Source organism: Octodon degus, unplaced genomic scaffold (genome assembly GCF_000260255.1).
Source record: "Octodon degus isolate 3935 unplaced genomic scaffold, OctDeg1.0 scaffold00052, whole genome shotgun sequence".
Lineage (NCBI taxonomy): Eukaryota > Metazoa > Chordata > Mammalia > Rodentia > Octodontidae > Octodon > Octodon degus.
The window spans coordinates 8,204,305-8,228,207 of NW_004524628.1; the positions used below are offsets into that span (position 1 = coordinate 8,204,305).

A 23,903-nucleotide genomic window follows, 5' to 3' on the forward strand; every position below is an offset into this window, starting at 1 on the left:
GTGTGTACTCTTCTGTGTTTGGCTGCTTTGGGTTGGCATAATTTGGGGGAAAGCAGGGCTTTATCTTCTACTTGGGAGGAACTCAAAGGCACTGAATATGCTGCTCTGGGGATGTGCCAGGCTGGGAAGGAGATTCCTCAGCAGTCCCTTTCTTTCTTTTGCTGAGCAGTTTGCATTCCGCTTTCTTATTCATTTTCCTATTGATAAACGTGTTGGATTTTCTTTTACCATGTTGGTATTGGGAATGTAGCACTTTATACTATAAAGTAACTACAAATATAGCACATTCTTTATGCTTTTGTGGACATGAGATTTAATTTTCTGGAGCAAACAGTAGCAGTAGGATTTCACGATCTTGGGGTAGATGTGCTTTAATTTTCCTTTATTATCGTATTCATAGATAATCGATGCGTACCAGCACATGCATATTTTAATAGTGAGGCTCAGGAAGCTTTCACAGATGTACATCTACAAAGTGCTCACCGGGATGCAGACCTCCTGCCGGGCTCTCCTCTTGCTCCTTGACATGGTCATTCTGGCCCTTCCCCCCGCCCCCAGGGATCAGTAGTGCTGCAGTTTGGGGACAGTAAAGAGCAGGCGCTCCCTTAAAGCACTCGCTTTCACTTAGCCTCACATGCCTTAGGTTAATTTATGTCACACAAATGCATAGCTTCTTTCCTCTTTGTTGCGAGAGCACACAGCAGTCATTTACATGCCCACGGGCAGCTCTGCCATCTCTGGCATCTAGCTGGTGTAAGGCAGGCTTTACAAGCATTTGTGTGTAAATCTTTTCAGTGCGTCACACCTGGGCCAAGTGTTAGGTGTCCAATCAGTAACTGTCCAGTGCTGCAACGCTGTGGCCTTTGCCGCTGCCATCCGTGCTGTATGAGCATCCTGGGCCCAGTGCCACCCACCCAGGTACTTGCGTCTCTTCCAAGTGGAATCTCGCCAGGCAAGCACTTCCTTTTTTTTTTTTTTCCGGAACTGGGGATTGAACTCAGGCCCTTGCTCTCGCCAGGCAAGCACTGATTCTACTGAGCCATCTTGTGGTTCTAATTATTTACATCTCCCTAACAATTCACAGCTTTGAGTATGTTTTTCACGTATTTATTGCCCAATGATACTTTTTTTTGGTGAAATCTCACTTTCAATATTTCACTCCTTTTTAAAATTGGCTGCTTTGGCTTTTCCTGTTGACTTTAGGAACAAGTTATGAGTATTGGATGTAAGTCGTCCACCAGATATGTGGACGGTGAGTGACATGGCTCTCGCTCCACGGCTTGTCTCAGCCTATTCAAATTTCAACCACATCTTCTGAAGACTAGAAGCTCTTGCATTTAGTGAAGTCCAGGGTTGTTATTTTTATTCCATGGTTAGTGATGTTTGTATCTTGCTTAAAAGTTTTTTCCTGGTACGTGTTATGGAGACTTTTTACAGTGTAATACAAACCATTTTAATTTTATATTTGTGCATAATTTGGAAGGTTTTTTTTTTCACTTGACCAATTTTTCCATCATTGTGTGTTAGAAAAATAAACCATGTTTTCCCTGTAAACTTACATTGGTAGTTGTGTAAACATCCATGTACTATGTACATTGTGTCCCTTTTGGACTGTTCTCGGCTTTCATCAATGTGTATCTTTATACCAATATCATACTGTTCCCATTGTTATACCTTTATATCATGTCTCCATGTCAATTTGTGAAAATTCTCCAACTTTGTCCTTATTTTTTGAACAATGTTTTGGGATTTCTAAGTATTTTAAATTTCCGCACAAATTTTCCAGTTTCCCCTAGAAACTGTAGAAGCTGATGCTGGGAAAATCAAGGCACACCGCTGTCTAGGGAGAGAGTTCACACCCACACTGAGATAAAGGATGACGAACATGGATCTGGACAGCCACAGGCTCTGTGCAGTCGGAACGTGGACTTTATACAATGGCCTTAAGCTGTGCCCTCAAAAGATTTTGTTCATCATTGCACACAGGCAAATGCTGAGATTGTTGGTCAACAAATATGTGAAAAAATGCCCAGCATCTCTGCCCATTAGACAATTGCAGATTACAGCAATGTTGAGACTCCCTTTTACTCCAAAATAAATGGCCATCATTGAATCAAACAATAACAGCTGCTGGCCTGGCTGGGGTGAAAAAGGAACATTCTTTCATTGTTGGTGGGAATTTAAACCAGGTCAACGGAAGTCAGTGGAGATTTCTTAATGAGTTAAAATTAGAAATTCCGTGTGACCCAGAAACCCCCTTCTCTGTATCTTCCCCGAAGAGCTTTACGCAGCATACCAAAGTGACACATGCATTCCAGTGTTTATAGCAGCACAATTTGTAATAGATAAACTCGGTCCACAAGCTAAATTCTTTCCATGATTTTGGTCACAGAATGCATTCCACGACACTAGCTGTAACTGAATCCCAAGCATGCGGAATGACTTCTGATAAGAATCAGGGGAAGGATGAAGTTTGTGAGCTGAGGTACCACTGTAGCGTAGAATACTGCTCAGCTACCAAGATGACGTAATTGAGAGGTGTGTAGCGAAGTGGATGCACCTGGAAAAGAGAATGTCACTGAAATGAGCCAGACCCACAAGCTTTTGTGCTGCGTGGTGTCTCTCGTTTCAGTGAGGCAAAGCTCAAGCCAAGAGGATAATAAAGGATAGGTAGAAGGGGGCGAGGTGAGGGTCCTCTTGCAATAGGCAAATCCTTCAAGGGAAAAGGGCGGGGGAAGGAAGATGGGAAGGGGAATAAGTAGAATACAGATGTGCTGAGAAGGGGAACCTAATGACCCCGTGAATACAGACCTTATGCCACAACATGATCCAAGATTAATAATATCAGCAGGAGATGGAGAACTGGAGGAAGCAGGAGGGGAAAAGAAGGGAAGGGAAATGGGGTTTAAAAAAAGAAACCAGCTGCGGTGTGTATGTGTGCCCACTCCGCAAGATGCCTGCAGACTGCATGTGCTGCAAACATGTACTAGCTTTTAAGAAAGCTAAGAAAAAAACCAGCAAAAGAACAGGCAGCGAAAATGTCAATGCCAAGGAAATCAAGGACCTGTTACAGCAGTGAGAAGAATAAAAAGCCCATCACTTTTAATTAGACACAATATTTGCTCCATAATACATTTTCAGAGTGACATTCAGGCTTGAAACTATCTATTTGTGGCTTGGAAATTTCTAATTAAAACTTTTTTACAGAAAAGAAACATATTGTGTTTGAAGTTACCATGTAGAGGCCCCTATGTGTCAATTTTTTTGTAGTTATAAGAAATTTTCAGCAAAAGTTTTTTGAATAATGAAAAAAAGTACTCCATTAAATGGGACGAAATCTGCCCCCTGCTTGCTCTTGTGAGAATTACTGAGAATTCCTAACCCACTAAAATTGCAAAAGTCTAACATAATTTCCTGTTTTCTGAGTGTGGTTACAGTAAGATGGCTTGGATTGCACGCTCTGGAATGTTCTGGCATGATGGCCCACATGTGACTATGACACTGGCCATCGCAGAAGAGCAAACACACATAATGCTGTCTAATTTGAAAAATACTTGAGGGCATCGTCCAGTTGCCAGCAGCTAGCTCTTACTCTGGTCATAGAAGTTTTATTTCATTTCATTTGTTTTCCATAGGCAGTTTCAAAGAAGTTGATTATAGGTGGGCAGATAGAAGATTTCAAAACTATAAGCCCAAATCAGGGGAAAAGAGTACTGTTCAATTTCAGTAGAGCAATTTTGAAAGTGTAGAGTGGCTGTAAGAAGCCTAGGCAACAGGCAGGCCCTGGAAGAATGCTGATTCACTCTAGAAATGCGTGGCTGCTTCAGCTCGCTTGCTGGATTTGTTCACTCTAAGCCCTCACCTTCAGATGTTGTTTTAAGTTTCTCCTCACCGTTATAGTCAATGCTGGATGCTGTCAGAGCAGTTAGAAGCCAAAATGCTCCAGTCTTTTTTTTTTTTTTTTCAAGAGGAAGAATAAAATACATTAGACTGACTTACTTTTTAAAAATAACTCAGACTCAGTTATAAGAGGGAAAGTTTTGCCATTATAATTTCTCCTATTTTCACTCGGTACTAGGGGCAATAAAACCTACCTCAGCTTTGAGTTTCAGAAAGTCCAACTTTGATAAAATCTGGTTCTAAGCTCACCGTCATAACTGGGTGAACAAGGTCCATTAAATCAGTCCTCTCCGTGGATTTTCATCCTGTAAAATCTGAAAGATGCTAATGATAGGTAACACACAACATTTTCCTTTATGTTATTTTTCATTATTTTTAAATTGGAGTATTACATTTTGAATGAGAAAATTATTTAATGGGCGGTTGAACTATTTAAAAACAATAACAGGGTTTTGTCAAATGCTTCGTAAAGATTTAGTGATTGCTGCATTAAGACTCCAACTGACACCTTACTTTTAAAGCCATCAGACCAACACGTGGCCTAGTTTAGTAAACAGATTCTCATCTTTAATAGATATTGTAAGAGGCTATTTCAGAACACAAAATAGAAAACAACCCCAAGTTCCTAACATTTTGTGCAGCAGATCTTCTGATGCTCACAGAAGCTCAGGCGGGCTCCAAAGCCCTGGCCCCCAAGGCTGTGACCTCAGGCCTCGGGGCACCGTAGGATGACGTTGAGACCATGAGCCAAGAGGAGTGAGGAGTGGACACAAGTCCAAAGTCATGGCCAGAACCTCCAGGTCCATCTCCCAGGAGCTGCATGACTTAGCTCCTCTTCTTTGCAGAATTTGATGCCACATCCAAGGGCCAGGTAAACTCCGGGGTACATAAAAAGTGCCAGGAGTTCTAACCACAGTGGGGGCATAGTTGCTGTAAGACACAGACTAGAAGTGTTTCCCCAGAGCCCTGCTCAGAGTGACATCTACCCGCCTGTCACTTGATGATGATGCTTGTCTTTGGAGACAGCCTGTTTGGATCCAAGCTCTGGCTTTAACTTCTCAGAGTTTTGTGGCTTGGGGAACCCTGTACCCCAACATCCTGGTGTGTAGAATGGGGATAATGACCACAGTCCTGACCCATGGGGTGGCCTGAGCATGAAGGCACTATTATTTGCTGTCCTTTAGACCTGGAGATGACATGGACATGGGGGAGTGCTGCGTACAGATAAGCTGTTGTGAATCTCTTACCATGCTGGTCTAGAGTTGGTCCTTGATTTCTTCCCAGTTGGGATGATTTGGCAATAAGTGAGCTGGGTGGGGTGGTACACACCGGTAATCCCAACACTTGGTAGCCTCAGGCAGGAGCATTGCAAGTTCTAGGTCACCCTGGGCTACACAGTGAGTTTAAGGCCAGCCTGCGCTACATAGCAAGACCCTGCCTCAACACAATTAAAGGAAAACCAGAGAGTAAACTTTCTGGTACAATTTTGCCATTAATCTTTGTTTTTTATAAGGAGCAAAGAATTTTTGAGGTCACACTTTGTCATTTCCCCAGAAGCAACTGCTTATCTATTCTAGTCCTCTGTTTCCACGAACTCCTTAGAAAAATTCATTTTTCACCCCAAACTGAGAGTTCCCTTGCGGCTGGAGCCTGGCCCATCTGGGGATCGGCTGAGTCATGCTCTGGATGGCAGACAGCACGTCTAGGCAGCTGCGCAGCCCTGGCCACTTCTGTGCCTAGTGCCTCGCTTTGGTTTTAACATTCTCCACACCACAGCGGGCTGAGCCTTTCTGATGGGGGCCTGCCAGAGCTATCAAGCAGCATCTGCGAGCTTGGCCTGTGAGGCTGAGATCACCTGGAACTAAAAGCCTTTCCATGCAGGACATGAGCAGCAGTCTTCACCGTTCAGCTTGAGCAGCTGGGGCTAAAGCAGAGACAATTATCGGAGTGCTTGTTTTCAAAGGGACCTTGCAGTGCTGTCCCCAGCTTAAATATTTATGTACTGAGTGCAAGATTTCTTAGTACTGTAGTATAAGTCATTTTGGACAAGTCATGGATTTCGACTAAAGGTCAAATTTTGTGGTGGGTGGAGTGGAAATTTGCCAGATGTCTTTGAGTGTTTAAAATGAAAGAGAGACTGCTCCTACATAGGCAGTTGCCCAGCAGGAGAAAGAAGGACAGCCGAGTTCCGTTCTTAGCTTGGCCGTCCGTGGGGGCTGACTCCCTCCAGCCTGTCAGTTGGGGGTAAGCATTGCCTGGAGTTGGTGGAGAGAAAAAGACCATCTGCTTGTGCTTAGACGTGCCTTCCTGGAGACAGCCAGGGTGCTGTGCTTGTTCCTGAGTATCTAAGTTTCTGCACTGGTCCCAGCCCTCTCCTGATGTTCTAGGAGGGAAAGTATAGGAAAGGATTCTTTTGCTGAAAGAAAAATGAAAAAGGATTTGATCGTTATTCCTAGAACTTCAAGTACTCTGTAAGAGCCTTTGGTGATACTTAGGGACAAGCTGAGGCAGGAACAAATATTTGAGAGTTTGGGGCAGTTTGAGATAAGTTCTGGAGAATGCTTTAGTTCTAGTTTTTCTTTATTTGCTTGGTCGTTTATGAGGATTATTTTCTTGTGCGTGGGGCAGGTGTCTGTGCTTTTATATAACACTGAGTTTCCTAGATTCTATTGAACTTTATGGCTCTAATTTTTTAAATAGAAATTTATTTTTCTTCCTCTTGATGGGTTCTTTCAGCACATGCTTGCGAGACGGGTACACTAGATGTGTGCAATAGCCCGCGCACTGGAAGGGCCTCACGGCCCAGAGGTGCGGTGGGAGCACGTCTGAAGCTCGCTGCGAGAGCCGTGTGTGCTCAGTGAGCGTGGGTGGATTGACTGACCTTCTTGCAAGGTCTCGAGTCCTAAAACTCATGGCTACATGAATGCTTTGCTTGTCGCTTCGCGTCACTTTTCTCCCCAGAGACACTGATTTTCTACACAGCTCCAAGTCCTGCTCAGCACTGCGCACGTTCACCACAGCAGAGTCGCTCTCCGGGACTGTCGACGGCTCTGAACAACCCCAACGATGCGGAGCCTGCGCTTGCGCCTGACGGAGGAAGCCGGAACCCGGCGTTGCATCCTGGCGACTCTGACGCTAACCATGTGCTTCACAGTGGCGAGAGGTAGTAAGTATCATTCCGTAGCCACTATTTTAAAACTTATGAAATGATTCCAAGAACATTGGCTTTAAGCTCCCTGCTTCTGATTGTCCCGGCTGAATTATCAATTGGAAAAACAATGTTTTGCTCCTCAGTTATTCTTCCTCACAAGACTGGAAAGAAGAAAGTTTCTATAATGAGTGTGTGATAATTTCCTGATGTTCAAATAAGTTACACTTTAGTGCAATATCTGCATCTAACAGGAGTTACAGGCGTTTGTTGCCCGACAGTAACTTGTGCAGGCACACAAGGGTGCTTTCCCACTGAAGCGTGTGAGAGGCTGCGCCTCACCGTAACTTGTGGCACCCAGCGAAGCCTTTCATCAAAGGCCTTCATCATTTACTAGCCTTTCTCCAAGTACCAAGACACACACTGCGTTTTAAAATTTTACCTCAGGTGGACACGTCAAGAGCATGTGACCTCCATATGACCTTCCGGGGCCATCTGTGTGTGTTTTAGGTTCATTAAAATGGGGCCTGGAAAACGAAGCTTTCATTGTGGAATGTCCAAAAACTGAAAGGTCTCGTTACCCTGTGGACTGGTATAACTTGAAAACAAATGAAAGCATTCCTACTGATAGAAGTAAAAGAGTCTTTGCTTCAGGAGAGCGGCTGAAATTTCTCCCTGCCAACGTGAGCGATTCTGGGATGTATGCTTGCGTTATCAGAAGGTACGATCCTGGAAGTCTCTTAATCTTTGAGCCTGCTGTCAATGTGTGTGTGTGTGTGTGTGTGTGTGTGTGTGTGTGTGTGTGTGTATGTGTGGGGGGGGTCTCAGCTGGACAAACTGAACCTTCTCTACACCTTTGTGGGGCAGCTGAATTTGTGAGCTGATTTGAATGAAAGGGTACTTTTAGGAACTTAAATGCTATTACATTGGGTCAGCCCATTACACCAGATGTAGCTCTAGAAGAAACAGCTGAGGGTTCATTTCTAGGGCTCGCAGAGGGGCTCTGCTTTATCTCGAGAGCTGCAAAACAGTATTGAAAACTCTAGATCTGAGGACCGCATATTGTTGTCTTAAGAAGAAAAATGATACGAGCAAAACCTAGAGCAGGGTGCCGTTGTTTCACAATGACAATAACACTTTCTAACTGCCTTATTTCCATAGCCCCACCAAGAATAGGACTGCTTATGCAAATGTCACCATCTACAAACGACCAACAGATTGCCACCATCCACGTTATTTGATGTACTCAACGATATCTGGATCAGAAACAAATCCCAAGATATCTTGTCCCAAGACCTACCTCTACACGTGGACAGCACCTCTTCAGTGGTTTAAGGTACAAGGACATCTGAGTAGAGGGGCAATACCAGTGAAAATTGCACCATTAAAATAGATGCAAAGGCGGGACTGCTCAGAGTGGGAGGGGCCTTGTGTTTCAGAACTGCACAGCTCTCCAAGGACCCAGGTACAGGGCGCACCAATCGTCTTTGTTCATCGACAACGTGGGGCCTGACGATGCAGGCCATTACACATGTCAACTTACGCACAGCGAAAATGGAATCAGCTATAACGTGACAGCAACCAGGTTATTCCTTGTTAAAGGTAAGCTGGGACATTTAACGAAACTGGACATGGTTGAAACAAAAATGCCTGCTGAGTTCCTGCCGGGGTCCTCCTCTCTGTTACTTCTGCTGGCTGAGACGTCTCCTGATGCCCTAGCAAGGTCGCAGACATGCAAAGGGAATCTCTGACCCAGAACCACATCTACTGTTTCCTGGCTTACTTTTCTTTTCTTTTTTTTTTTTTTTTTTTTTTGTGGAACCGGGGATTGAACTCAGATCCTTGCGTTTGCCAGTCAAGCACTTATCCTACTGAGCCATCTCCCCGGCCCCTGGCTTACTTTTCTGAAGATTAAGTGGCCTCGGTGCTAACATGGTAATCTTGAATGGCAGTACGACTGTGTGAGGCCCTGGATCCAAGACCCCCGAGATCCCCAAGACCCCCGAGATCCCCAAGCCCTCAGACAGCCCAGCCCCCTATGTTAAATGGCTCGGTGTCTGCATAATGCCTGTGCACAGGGTCCCATCCGCATCATTGCTGCGTGACTTCTGGTGCCTGACATGATCTAAGTGCCCTGTAACTGTTTAAGGAATACTGCCAAGAAAAACATCTGCACATGTATAGGGTGGAGGCAAGGTTTTTCCTAATACTTTCGATCCTTGGTTGGTTGAATCTGGATATGTGCAGCATGTGGTTATGGAGGATTCTGAAAAGGGTCACACAAATGTTGCACAGTGATTTTTGACACTGGAGTGCAGAGCTTTTGGCATGACCAATGAGCTCAAGTGGGCTATTTAATATTGAAAAGTATTTTTTTTTCAAATATATGTAAAAACATTTAGGGGAAAGGGTTCTCAATCATAGGTGAGTACATAGATCTAATATATACCAGGTTGGTCTGCTGAAGTCAGCAAAGAAGCCAGGTCACACGGTTAAGGATTCAGACCAACATAGATTTTAGTGACATAAGAAGAGAGAAGAAAATATCGAAGGGCATCACAGGTGGTATGAATAAAGCGTTAAGTGTTTTTTACATTAATTTTATTTGTCCTGTTGTAGGCAGATGAGTTAGATAGAAATAATACAGGCAGTCTGAGAGGGCTAGGCCCTCAAAGGACCCAATATGGAAGACAAGATACCCTGCAACTGGGGGAGAGACAGACATCTCCACCGCAGTCCAGATCGCTAGGCAAGAGGTTAAACAAATGCAGCCACATACCTCCCGAGGGATGGCCATCAGGGACTGATTATTATTATTATTTTTGATCATGGATGCAAATCTTTATTTTCTAATATGAACAGAAAGTGTGTAAAACTTGACTGGATGCAAATCATTTTGGGAGCAGTGGAATGAATAAGAGATTTACCTGTTCTCTGTGGTGAATCTCACATTTTGCCCTTATTGAAGTCATCTGCAGTGTCAATCCTTTTGTAATCCATTAGTAACACAAAGTGTTTGGTGTGATTTTGCAAAGGACTCATAACTGAGCTCATGACAGAAATCAGAATTCTCAGGAAATTGTTTTTATTTTTATAAAATTCTAAGCTTGAAAGCATAACCTAGGGAACTTTGAAAAGCAACACAAGTGTGAAGCAAGAGCCAGCAACTTCATGAAGAATTTGAAGTTTTATATGAATTGTTTCGGACAAATATTGGGCACACGAACATTTCTATGTGTACAGTAGGAGGGTTCAGGAAAGGGAAGAAGCTGTGCTAAAAAGTCTTTCATTCCCTAAGCCTTTGGAAAAAAAAAAATAGAAAGATTTAGACTTAGCAACTCACTTCACAGTTCTATAAACATCAACACTTTTACAACCTGGAGGCTGAATTACTCATTAGACAAATAAGCATAAGCTGGGCAAGGGGCTGATATTCTAATAGGTTTTCATCATCTTGACAAACCCCCACCCCCGCAAAGCCCCTGCTCCGTATTCATGTCCGCGCGACTTGCTTCTTCATTTGATCCCAATTTAATCAGTTGTACTTGCGCAATGGTGCTTGTAATCTTGGCTAAGCATAGTTTTGTTCCACCTCGTGGCCCCCTCGCAAGTTCCCAGGTTTCCCGCCCTGGACCCGCCTGCCGCATGGATTTGCTCATAAATTCCCAGAAAAGGTAGATTCCTTGCAACCCACCGGGGTCCCCTTCTTTCCCTCACTGAGACAACAGCTTGCTTTCCCCCAGTAAATACATTCTGCTCTTCAGGTGTTCCTAAAATTCGTTTTGGTTTTAGAGAATGTGGACGCAGTCGCCCCAGGTGTCTCTAGTGCTGGGAGTTTTATTCTCCGGTATCGTTACGTTTTCGGTCTACATGATCACACTCATCACAGATCTCCTCCTATATGTAATCTGGCTTGATTCATTTTTCTCCCCATTCCCCTCCCCTCCCTCAACCCCTCTTCGCCACCTTATTTACAAAAGCTTTGTTTGCGTTTTTTCCTGCTTGTCTTTTTTTTTCCTTATCCCTTTCCTTCCCCCTCCTCACCCCTAGTCCCCTTCCCCAGTTGAACATTTTCTATCTACTTCACAGTATCTAATGTCCTTATTTACAAAATGTTCTTTGTTTCGTGTGTGTGTGTGCGTGTGTATATATTTGTGCCCTGGAAGAATCCGAGAACAGTGTTACGAAACAAGATGGAAAAACACAAAAGGGCAAACTGACAACATCCCGCGCTCCCTGAGTACTTATATATGCTTCCTGTTTTTAATTTTAAGATAAACTAGGAGTTTCTGTGTTTCCGGTGATGCTGACCCCTACACACAACGGAACAAAGGAAGTGGAAATCGGTAAGAGAATTGTGAAAGGATGCTGGGAAAGCTGCAAAATCCTTCCTTGGGGGCTGGGGTGGTGGGAAGGGCCCTGCCTGAGTTCGGGCTGATAGCGCAGGGCCGCGCTGACCCGCGTGTCCTCGGTGTGGGAGGACCGTGCGCGCCCCAGCCGTGCGCTGTGGTTTGGACGGGCTCACACAGCACGCAGGGCTGCGTCTGGGCTGCGCTGTGCAGTGTTTCGTGTTCGCGTCCCCTTTCCTTCTGACCTGCCCCGGAGGTACCTGGGGTATCAAAGATGTTCCAGAAGACACCCCAGGTCACAGACACCCCAGGTCACGGGAGGAACGAGAAGACAGGCGTCCTGGCTCTAACCCCCACCTTCTGCGTGCTGCTTGGGAGTGCCCAGGACTGGGGGAGCCAGCAGGGGAGGGGCGCCCCGGCGGCCTCCCTGCCCTCAGCCCTCCTGTCAAGCCCCCACACTCTGTCCTGCCCCTAGGCTGGGCTTTTCTGGTCCCGCAGACTGTGCCCTGGGTTCCCTTCTTCTCACCTCCAGGCTGTCTCTATCTCTTGCTGCCCCACCCCGCTCCCCTGCCAGAGCACAGCCCCCACCCCCTGCCCAAGGCCAGCACAGCACCTCCGCGCTATGCTCTCTGCGCTCTCTGCCGTGGCCTTCCAGGCTTCTGGGCTGTCCGAGCGCTGAATCACCCCTGCCTCCCTCCTCCCCTCCAGAAGAGCTCCTGGTGCCTCTCGCGAGGGGACGGGGTTGGCCAAGTGCAGGCGCACGGGCAACAACAGCCCTGACCCTTCAGCTCCAGAACCAGGAGGTCTGCAGTTCTGGGATTTGGGGGCCCAGCTGGAGCGCTCTCTGTGCACACTCGGGGCCCAGATGATAGGCTGGGCTGGGTAAAGCTGAGGCAGCCCACGGAGAGCCGAGCAAAGTCAGCAGGAGCACAGCCGGGTGTAGGGGACCAGATGGAGCTGACCCCCCCTTCTAGCCCTGGAAACCATGCCTGGCCAGGGGAGGCTGTGAGGCCCAGGCAGCTGTAGGCCTTTTAGTTTCCTGGAGGGCAGGTGAGTGGGGGCTGGACTTCCCACAGAGCAGGGGTGAAGGAAGAGGAGAAGCTGCCAAAGAGAGGGAGACACAGAAAGAGGGCTTGAAGGTGGTGCTGGAGCCTCAGGAGCAGGGGAAGAGCCTCAGGCACATCGGCCACCCTAGACTTTTGTTACCATGAATGACCTGAAATACTGCCTGCAGAATGTATTTGGTTGGTGGTTTCTTTGCCGTTCCCCTAGGAAAAGCACTGAATATCACCTGTGTGGCTTGTTTTGGGAGCGGGCTGCAGCCCAAGGCTGGTATCCGGTGGCAGGTGAATGAAATCAACATCGAGAACCTGGATGGAGCAAGAATTCAAGAGGAGCGAGAGCAGAGTGAAAGGTATTTGTGTGCTGAAGTCACATCATTCCCTGCCCCTCCCTGGACAGCTGGCACCGTGAAGGCAGCATTGAAGGTAACAAGTGGCCAGGCGTGGCATGTGCTCACCTGTCCTTCCGGCGCTGGGAGGCTGAGGCAAGAGGATTGCAGGCTTGAGTCCTCACTGGACAACTTAGGGAGTCTCTGTTTCAAAATTTAAAAAATAAACAAAGCAAAAGGGACCTGTGGCAGCGCATCCATGGGTGTGCTGCCTAGGACAGACACACACACGCGTAACAGGTTGCCTTCTCAGTTCTAGCAGCCATATGACTTGTCTCAGCACCGTGTTAAGAATAACTGAGGTGAAGGAAGAGGATTTGTCCCTGAAGTTCGACTGTGTGGCCTGGAATTACCATGGACTGTTACGGCGTGCTGTTAGGCTGAAAAAGCCAAGTAAGGAGTGTTTGTGAGATGCTGTGGCTGGGGTTTGCGGTGTCCACTCTAAGCCACAGTGCTTGTCAGGACAGAGACCATGTAGAGGGCCTGTCACGTACAACGCGCTCCTCTTCCTCCTGGAGGAACCATTTGTATTCTGGCCTTCTGGAGCGTCTGCTCCCTCCTCCTCTTCCTTCTGCTTCTCAGACTCTTCTTCACCCTGCAGCCGCTTCCTTGCCACCCCTCCCGCTGCAGGGAACCAAGCAAAGACGCGTTGTTGGCAGAGGACGCCACCAGGAGGAGGGCCGCCTGAGCGTGTGTGCTTTCACTGTCGCCCTCCCCAGCTGCACCACTGGACAGCGGCTCTGCAGGCCTCCTCTGGGGACCCCTGACCTCCCGCCTCTTACTGTTTGCTCCACGAGGTGTTTGGCCCTAAATGAAAGGGTGGGGAGAAAGGTGGTGTTTTACACCCATCACTCCATGGGGTGGCATAGTAATATGGAAGTTACCTAGGATTTGTTGAGTAGCCAAGAAGAGAGCTGGGCTCTGAGCTCCTACCCATGTGTGGGTATGGCCCAGGGGCATCTGACAGACAGATAGACAGATAGACAGGAGCTCTGAGAACTGGAGTCGAGGAAGGTGGTTTATTTGATGTGGTCATGGTAGATCTCTATCTGAGGTGAGTCTTGCCTTGGGATTTTTCATGTTTTAATTCTGATGTTGCCCCTGTCTCACTCTTCTCTCATTGCTGGGACAAATACCTGACACTCAAAGGAAGGAAAGGTTTATTTAGCTTACAGTTACTGGAAGTTTCAGTCCATCCTTGGCTGGCTTCAAGGCACAGTGGCCAGCACATGGCAGAGAGCAACCTATCTGGGTGGCGGCAGAGAGCAGTGAGCACAGGGAGGAGGAGCAGCAACAGCGGCTGCAGAGAGCAAGCTGTCTCCCCTCAGGTGCATTCAGGCTAACAGCCGCAGGCCGGGTGCAGCACTCGCACCCATGATCCCAGCAGTATTCAGACCCAGAATCCCAGCCGTGAATCGTGAATTAATCACCAACTCTAGAAGTCCCCATCCCATAATTACATGAGGCTTTGGGGGGCAACTAGACACAGATCAGAGTACCCCCTAATGTGCGAAGCCTTATTAAACAGGGAGTCATGTTATTAAACATGACTCACATGGGCGATTCTGTCATCTGTTCAGAAGGACACTCGACTTTGGCTGATGACAGCCATGTCACCATGGTGACCATGGACCACACCAGGGAGCCAGGGGTGTGTGTGGGCGCTCTGGATCTCATGGGAAGCGAAAGCCACGCACCTCCTATGCACCCCTCCTGCGGCTCATTCCTCCCTCCCTGTACCTTCTTGTGTTGTCATTTACGAATGATCTCTTGTCACCTGTGTATTGCCATTGTGTTCATTCGTGTATGTGTGATTTTTGTACTCTCTGGCTTATTTGTGTTTCAGCTCTTTTTCCTGCAGTTGATACAGGTACACTGTTTTGGCCACTGTATGCATTAAACAAAACCATCTATGCTGCTCTCGAATTGTCATAGTGAATTCTTTTATTTCTGAAATGACAGAAATTTCTTGAATTTAAATAAGAAAAACTCAAAAAGCTTGTCCCCCAGTGGTTAAATGCTATTAAACAAATGAAGCTCATAATCATAATAGGATTCACGTACATTTATTTTCTATGTCCCCGACCTTAGTTATTATTTTCTATGTCCCCGACCTTAGTTATTTTCCATTTAAATGTCTCAATTGCTTTCTTGATGCCCCAAAAGTGAGAGATGGTTCCTGTCTCTAATTCTGTAGAGAGGAAGAGGAAGGTAAAGATCAGTGAGTGGCTCGCTGTGGACGTGGGTAGAGTCAGGATTCACACACCGCCTCTCATTCTATAAACATTGACAGGGATTGCTTGGCGTGGCACTACCAATCACACCAAACACTTATGAAATCATTCATATTTAGGCAAATACTGAACTTCAGGCTTTTCATTGTCTTCAACCTCTTTGTCCTGTGGAAGCGTCCAGCCATCTGGACATAACCTGCCGTGAGGTACACTCCTCTAGCCTGCCTGCACCCAGGCTGGGATCCACACGGGCATTTGAAGTGGGCTAGGCGATATATCCCTGAAACAGTGAGCTTCCTGCCAATTTTTAGTTCTTTCCCCCCAACCTCAGATCACTTCATCTTGGCCATTCTTGGCTTCGTAATGCTGGGTACTCACGCGGCAGACGGACCACTGGGAGTGGCGGAAGAATTCGTGGACACTGTCCAGTGGTTTTCATTGTCACACCTGGGGCCCCACACATAGAAGTTAAGACTAAACGGAGAAAGAGCCACAGTGCCAAATCTCATTTGGGGTTCTCCTTGTGTTTATCTGTAAGCAGGACCTTTGCTAAGGTAAGACAGGCAACCAGTGTAAGCGAAGGAAGCTTAAAACAGCCAAGAGTCTATGTGGTATCATGGCTCTTCAGAAGTGACTTCTGCTGATCTATTTGGGTTGGAAATGGTGTTGCACGCACAGTTGCTGAGGCTGGGAGTGTGCAGAAGCCTTCAGTGACGGCCGCACCAGGTGCAGCTTTGGGGAGAAAGGGTGCGGTGGAGGCCAGGAACCCAGTGAGTGACCGCCCAGAGACCCGCCGGCTCTCGTTTCTGCATCCAGCACCGACTCCACCGCAGGGATTCCCAGAACCTGCCAGTTCATCCTTCCTAGTCTCCCAGCAAGCACCTGGCTCGGCCGTCCCGTGCATGATCACGTGACTCCAAGTCCTCCTCACCTTGCACTCCAAATAAGGCACCCCGTTTTGTGCCTGCAGTCTCTGTCCACAGAAACTAACCTTGCTCTGTCATCAGCTTCATGTCACTGTTAGTGGTCACACTCATACTCCCCTGTTGCTCCTGTGACTGTAGAGAAACATGGCAGAGCAAAAGCTCAGCAGGGAGCTTAAGTCCTGTGGAGGGCCACCTGGGTGCCTCTCCCGGGAGGAGCAGCAGCTGTCTCCATTATGGCTGAGCCTGGCCCTATTGCCATGTACTGGCATGTACGGAGCCGGCTAGGACTTTTCCTTACCCCTCCAGTCGTCCTTGATCGGTGTATGTCGGTCCACCTGAGGTGCTCATGTGCAGTCTTTGAAGCAGGGTGACAGGGCAGTGTTTCCCCAGCTCTCTGTGAGCTTGGTTGAGGGGGGTTGGAGAGCCCTCTTCCAAGCTGTTGGCTGGAATCTAGCCTCAGGATAAGGGGCTATGACTTCCCAGGGCATAGAAAATTATACACCAGAGCTGAAGGACAGACCCCAAACATTAGATACTACCTTGGTTGTGCTATGCAGGTTGCTCTTTCTGCACCTGGCAGAGGTGATGTCAGGCCTCCTACCCACCCACCTCACAGCACCCACCTCCTTCCCACCACTCTCACAGTCACTCATCCTCAAGCCGCTCCCTTCTTCACGAACTACGAAAACCCACAGTAGTCCTGGGTCAAGGCCTTTGTCCTGGTTAACCATCATCCTAGCTGGTCTCCAGAACCTCTCAATATCCACCATGTTGGATATATTATTTTGTCTTTATTTATGCTACAATTTGCAGTGTGAGTGGGAGATTGGAATTACCTTGATGGGATTCCTGTAATTTTTCCATGGGATTATAAATATCAACTTCCTGAACCTTGAGAAAGACTGAGAGGGGCTCTTTATAGAGGGTTATATAAAGAGGGGCTCTTTATAAAGTCCAGCAGTCAGATCTAGCCCTGACCCATGTAGTAATCTTATTTTTTACCATTTCCCTGAATAGGACACTCAGTTTCCCTAGCAGTCACAGTAGCCAGTCCAGCTTCTGCTCACAGCATCCTCTCTGGCCAAGTGCATTTCCTTATCTGCCTGGTCCTTGTTGGGACCTCCTTTCCCAGGCAAACATGGTGGGAGTTCTCCTAAATGTCTCTACCAGTTAAAACCATGGCATTGCCTCCAAGTAGTTAGGTGTGCATGTGCCTCTCTCTTTACCCTTGAGAATGTGCTGTGATACCTAGACTTCTGCCTTGCCTAGGGTAGGGGGTCTAGAAGTATCCATTTATTCATTGTTAAAGGAGCTATAAAGATCCCAGGTGCAACTCTTCAGTGTGAATCTCTGAAACTTCCAGTGGAGGCCGGCCTCCCTACATTTATCCATTTCATGTTATCTCGATAACACTACTGATCCTTTCTCTCCTTGCCATCATCTTTTGGCAGTTGATCATTGGAGCCTCTACTACATAGCTGCAGGGTGTAGTGTCCTGCTGATGCTAATCAATGTTGTGGTGATAATCCTGAAAGTGTTCTGGATTGATCTTAGTCTACTCTGGAGAGATATAACCACATCTTACAAAACACTGAATGGTAAGTGGCAGATTTCCAGGATTTCCTCAAAAATGACTATTGGTTACTAGCTTATTGTAGTCATGCTGCTGGACCTGTTTTCCACTTTCCTTGCTGTCTGGCTTGCAGTGAATATTTTTGAGTCTCCTCAGAGACTGTCATCCACTTGGCTCTGTCTGTCCCTGAGGTTCTGCGCCTCATCCCTGCGGCTTGACCCTCCTGCCCATTAGGACTGGTGTTACCATCACCTCCCCAGAGGATCTTTCCCAAGCCCAGACAGTTTCCATATTTGGGGAAATGTATGCTTCTAAAGCTTGGAAAGTCACAAAACTGCTCCTGTTTTCCAGCTATGTGCAGGCGAGACAGGAGCATCAGGGCCCCCACTCAGTGAGTACACACAGAAAGGAAAATGGCTCTGTCCACCGAGGGTGACACTAGACTTTCATTTAGAAGCAAACACGGGTTGACTTTTGTATGTGGCACATGTAATCTGTAGCTAAGTGTTTGAGTTCTGGGGAATCTGGAGGCCTCCGGCGACCCTCCTCCTCTGTCACCAGTAGCCGGTAGCATTTCCTTCTTTCAGGGAACTGCACTAGTCTGCGCCTTATCTCTGGCTTCCCTTCCTGGGGTTTCAGCTATCTGAGGCCTACTAAGATTCAAAGTCATAACCTGGAAAATTCCAGAAATAATAAAGTAACTTAAAATCACACTCTCTTCTGGGTAGCATGATGACAGCTCATGAGGCCACACTCTGCCCCACCTGTGAGTCAAGCCACCCCTCTGCCTGGTATCCACGCTGTCCACGCCACCTGCCTGTGCATCAGTAGAAGTCTGGGTTGCATGCTGGGCACTTGTGCTGTCCCAGTGCCCTGTTCAAGTAATCCTTACTTCCCCCACTAGGGGTCCCCAGGTTTAAGAGCAGTGATGCTGGTAACTATTGCAGTCTGCTGTTACGGCTTTCCTATTTTAATGTAAATTATTATTGTGTCTTTATGCCGTGGGTTGCAGTGTGAGTGGTAGACTGGAATTAACTTGATGGGATTCCAGTAACTTTTCCATGGGATTATTAGTATAAACTTCCTGGGCCTCAAGGAAGGCCAGGAGGGGCTGTCCATAAAGTCCAGTCAGCTCTAACTCTGAGATCTCACTCTCTGTGCCTACCCCATGCTTCATGTTATTGTAGGTGTCTATAGACAGGGCAAGACAGGGCACACACTGTGCAGGGACTGGTGCTGTCTGTGGTTTCAGGCAACTAGTCCGCATTGCAGAACACACCCACTGAAGGTCAGCGGGGTCAACTGTCTGCGGAAAGTGAGGATGGGGTTGAGGCCCCCCAGGCACAGGACCAGGACCCTGTCCATTGCTGTGCTTGCTCATTGATGGACTCACAATCAGGCCTGACCACATGGCTTACTGTATCCTGCAAGGCTCTGGTGTGTCTGCTGTCATCAGTCTGAGACAGCGCAAGAGCAGAAGGCTTTGGGACCAGGACTGCCATTTCTGGGTCACACTGTGGGGTGGTGGATGGTCATCCTAGTCTGGTTCTAGAATATTTGTGGGGATGAGGTACATTCATCAACAACCACACCACCTGGTAAGGGAAGGCTGCTAGGATTCAAGAGAATGTTCAGAACCAAATACTGAAATTGTCCATGTTTTCGTCTCCAGATGGAAAGCTCTATGACGCATACGTTGTATACCCGAGAGACCGTGCAAGAGGTTCCGAGGGGCCCAGCTCTGTGGAGTACTTTGTTCACCAGATTCTGCCCGATGTTCTTGAAAACATGTATGGATACAACTTATGCATTTATGGGCGAGATCTGCTGCCTGGAGAAGGTAAAGCTGCCTGCACACATCAGGGGCAGAAATCCCACCTAGTGAAAGGCTAAGGCTAAATGGTCTTATTCCTGCAGTGGAAAAGGAATTGTGTTCACTCATCAAAACTCAACACCAGAGCTTTGAAATCCTGCCACAAGAGGTGCTTCGCCTTTGTTCTGCTCATCCCTGTCCTTGTCCTTTACAGGAATGTCACAGGCCCGGAGTGGGTGTGAGCTTTAGGAGTCCTTAGCCTTGTGGAATTGGCTGACATTGCCCCTGTTTTATTTGCCCTGTCCCCACTAGGATGACCCCACTCTTCAGGCTCCTCAGATTTGAAAGAGGATTGAAAATGCAGAGAACTGGTTCTGATATTCGTAGGTACTAGCTAAAAAAATGTAGAGTTCAGAGGACCCGTGGGGAGCCTTCATTTTTCTTTGTATTGGCAAATTTTTATTAACATGTTCTCACCTGAGTAAGTAAAGCTGTGACTTCTGTCTCTTAATATCTTTAAGCAGCTTTATACTCCTGAAAGTTTTACCACAACCTCAATAGTTATTTTTCTCTTGCCTCCATTATTTGTGTCAAGTACCTTTTAAGTCACCCTATAAGTGCTTCTCTAATTTCTCAAAGATCAAGAAAGAGTTGGGATGTGAAAGAGGCCAGGATGTCATCCACAGATGCCTGGCAAGGTTTTGTGTAGCATTCCGAGCTGACATTCTGACCGAGGGGAGGGGTTAAGTTCCTAAATCCTGAAAGGCACACATGTAGTAGGGTTAACACACAGGTAGGGTTAACAGCCTGGTAAGCGCTCTGAAGACCTGCACATGGACAGCTCACCAGGATGTAGGTCTTTGCAGGGGCTCTCTTGGCTTTCCTGTGTCCCCAGTGATCACCTACACAGAGAGTGCTCCAGGTCACAGATGTGCTCAGGTCCTGGAAGGTCCCCGGCTCTCTGTGAGGTCACACTGTGTGTCACAGCTGGCCACAGCTCTTCATACCTTCTTTCTCAGCCCAACAAGCTAATTTCAAGCCTCACTCCCCAGCCAGCCTGGGTGCCCAGGTCCTCTCTGTCCATGAACGTGTGCCACTCTCCCTGGGCAACACTCACTCCCTTGGCTGGTTTCCTGTGCCTTGCCCTCAGTGCTGGTCCTGTTGTATGGAATCAGTCAGAGCCAAAGCAAAGGAGGAGCCTGGATTAGCACTGCTAAAGAGGTCTCGGAGCTTAGTCCCACTCTAAGTGAAGCTCGCCAAACTCTCAATTCATACAACACTAGTTAGTGTCCCAGCTAAAGGAACAAAGAACAGACAGGGCACCTCCAGGACCTGGTTACCCTATGTCCAGCGAGGTTTCCTTAGGCTCTATTCTTTGTTCTTTGCTCCCTCCTTACAGCAGGCTTCTGATCTGATCACTTCAGGTCTTCTCACCTCACCTGGCCTCCACCCAGGTAGAGTAAAACCCAACAGAACACCACCATGAAGGTTTGCTGTCCCCTAGGAGAAAGATCTAGGCTGGCCCTACAGCCAGGCTCTTCCCACAGTGACCATCTTCCATCCACCCCTGAAATCCATGCTATACCCATGACCTCCATCCAGAGTGCAGGATCCCAACCAGCAGTCTCTGTCCATCCCTTCTCACATTCGTTTTCTCATCTCAGACCACAAGTATTTGCAGCCTTTAGCAGCCACTTCGGGACGTTCTTGAGTCTTTTGGTTGTAGCTGTGCTTTTTTGACTCACTTCCCCTGCCACAGTGAGGACAGGGCTTTACACATGGTTTTCTAAGGCTGCCTAGAGCTGACAGAATCATGGAGGTGTCAGTGCTCCATTAAGACCGGTGGAGGGCTGACCTTCCTCAGGCTTTCTGCAGCCTGGATCAAACTAGCACCTATAGCAGAGATTGCTTGGTTGTGAGGTAGATCCAGGACCTCCCTGCAGCCCATGGCCAGTTCAGGGGTCAGGGCAGGCTTCCTGAGTTTGTAATCTATCTGAGAGTGATAGGTTTTTTCAGGAGTGCAGTAAAAAGATAGGAAAGATAAAAGAAGCCTTTATTAACTCCAAAGGTGCAGAGGGTATCCAGGGCAGAGGGGCAGATAGACCTTCTGGCTTGAGAGAAAGAAAGCTGAGGCTTTTGTTAGGGGTGGAGTTTGAGGGGATGTTTAGAAATAGCTGAGGAGCTGATTGCAGTCTTTCCTGTGGCGGTGGGAAAGGAGAAAGGAAATTGCAACCGGGGCTGGGTCGGAGAAGAAGGGGGAGGTGGTCTCTGGGAAGATAAGCTGTTTTAAGAGCTTCAGCCATATTAGATGACCACCATAACAGTTCAGCAATAATTCATACTTGGGCCGCAACCTATCAGAGCATTCAAATGTGGAGCTCCCTTGAAGCACAAAAGCAGATGTAAATACTAAAATGAGAATAGTCTAAGGAAATTCCAGTGATCCTGCATACAAAGTCACCCGGGAAATTCTAGGGTAGATGGCCATGTCCTCATCCAGCTGAAGGTGGTTTTAGGATTGGTCTACCTGGGAATGAAGAGGGCACTGGGGCTGATGGCTCGTGAGGAAACGGATGAGGAGAATGCGGTGGGCTCTCTGCCCAGGTTCGTCTATACTTTCCGAGTAGGTGACTTGATTGATAGCCAAATCTCATGCCAGTTTATAGCAAGACAATGCTTTAACTGTTCAGGACACTTATGACCCAAGCATTAGCCTTAAAAAAGCAACGATACAAAATCTCAGTCCCTTTCTCACATGACAGATGCCGCCACTGCGGTGGAAGCCAGCATCCGAAAGAGTAGGCGGCACCTGATCATCCTGGCCCCCCACGTGCCCCACGGCAAGGAGTTCGCCTATGAGCAGGAGGTGGCTCTGCACTGCGCCCTCATCCAGAGTGACTCCAAGGTGATCCTGATCGAGATGGAGGCGGAGGGCAAGGCCAGCGGGCTGCAGGCGGAGGGGCTCCAAGAGGCGCTCAGCCACCTGGTGCAAGTGCAGGGCACCATCAAGTGGAGGGAGGATCACACGGCCAGCAAGCGGGCCCTGAACTCCAAGTTCTGGAAACATGTGAGGTACCAAATGCCAGTGCCCAGCAGATGCCCCCAGAGAGGCTGCCGGCGAGGCCTCAGGACGCAGGAGCAGCTGTGCCCTTCTACTCTGACCTTTGTCCCTTGTCATAGGCCTAGCACAAATGCAGCCAGTTGACTGTGGATTTACTGTGACATCTGCACCCATTAACCACAAGAAGCCTTTTCTCTTGCAAATTTTATAGGTCAGATATTTTGTGCCAACAACAGAAAAATGAGTTATACATTTTTTACCTAAAATCATAATAAAAATTGTTGGTGTGTCATTGAATTGTTTTTTAACATTTTAAAATATTGACAATGTTCCACTTCATACTTGCGTTACTTTGGATGGAACTGAAAATGTTATCATAAATAATTCTGCCATGAGTGTAACGTATATCTTATACCTCTCAATTAAAACATTTTTTGAAAAGTTTGAGATTGCTTTGTGTATTGCAATATTTCTATGAAATCACTAGCATTTTTTTTTTCTCAAAATGCATTGACAGAATGAAGTTCATTTGCAGCCAGGGATCCTCTGGCCAGTCCCTGTAGGACAGCGCCCCATTCAGGGCCACAGGAGCCTGTCAGGGTACCCATGGCCAAGAGGCCACTTAAACCCTGGTCCCTGGGGCCAGGTGTCCTTGTTCACATCCTCACTCTGGTTGGAGAACCCATGGACTCAAGGGAATGTAGGTGTTGCCACAGAGTTTGCGAGCAGGTAATAAGATCCTGCCTGCCCTAGCTGAACCCTGAAATAAATTAAAGGAGTTCATATTTTACCAGCTGGAGAAAGCTGAGCAACCCAGATGTGACCTTGAGCTCTTTATTGTTGAGTGTCTTCTAGAATCCTGCCCGAAATCCTTTCACCAGAGCGCTGCCTGGTGTATCCGTAGCTAGTCATCTTTCTAGGAACCCTGTATTCCTAATCCACAGCCTCCAAGGGGGTTGCCTCTGAAAGAGGGATTGGTTAAAGCTGAATGTGAAACATAGAATTTCATCTGATGTTAATTTCTAATTCAAATGCAGACACCTGCGTTGCTGTTGGCTAAATGTAATTACTATGGTAGATTGCTGTGATTTCATGTGGTACCATCCGAAACTGAAACAGCAAGTATTTGGACGATGACAAGGACACAGTACGTCTGACTGGTTCCCATTTCATAATTTGGAATCAACCTGTCAGTTTCTGTGTGGACTCGCCATCTGTGTGGCTGCTACGGCTAGTGCCTAAATGTTTCCCGGAAGTCTTATTTGGTCAAGGGTGGGGATTCTCAGGGGTGGCTGGACCTCGCCCTGTGATGCTGGGGTCAAGGGTGTGTGGTTACCCAATTAGCGCACTGATTGGTTCCACATAGTTCCGGGTAGGACTAAGGGTACCGCACCCTGCGAGTGAGTGCACCTTCCCTAGGGGTGGGAAGCGTGGATGAAATTTAAGGGA

At 47.4% G+C, this 23,903-nt stretch overlaps 1 protein-coding gene across 5 annotated transcripts in view; it reads left to right on the forward strand.

Annotated features, from left to right (window-relative positions):
* Nucleotides 1-22,844, forward strand: part of Il1rl1 (interleukin 1 receptor like 1) — an 85,306-nt gene extending 62,462 nt beyond the window's left edge. For 4 of the 5 annotated variants that reach the window (XM_023717534.1, XM_023717535.1, XM_012515168.2 and 1 more), the window contains exons 2-11: nucleotides 6,883-7,066; nucleotides 7,559-7,769; nucleotides 8,210-8,384; nucleotides 8,488-8,650; nucleotides 11,323-11,394; nucleotides 12,670-12,811; nucleotides 13,101-13,240; nucleotides 17,459-17,605; nucleotides 19,253-19,420; nucleotides 22,156-22,844. In XM_023717534.1, the coding sequence (XP_023573302.1) occupies nucleotides 6,967-7,066; nucleotides 7,559-7,769; nucleotides 8,210-8,384; nucleotides 8,488-8,650; nucleotides 11,323-11,394; nucleotides 12,670-12,811; nucleotides 13,101-13,240; nucleotides 17,459-17,605; nucleotides 19,253-19,420; nucleotides 22,156-22,598 (1,761 nt within the window). In that variant the 5' untranslated portion in view covers nucleotides 6,883-6,966 and the 3' untranslated portion in view covers nucleotides 22,599-22,844. The remainder of the gene's footprint in view (nucleotides 1-6,882; nucleotides 7,067-7,558; nucleotides 7,770-8,209; nucleotides 8,385-8,487; nucleotides 8,651-11,322; nucleotides 11,395-12,669; nucleotides 12,812-13,100; nucleotides 13,241-17,458; nucleotides 17,606-19,252; nucleotides 19,421-22,155) is intronic. The other variant, XM_023717536.1, reaches the window with a different exon arrangement.
* The last annotated feature ends 1,059 nt before the right edge of the window (nucleotides 22,845-23,903 follow it).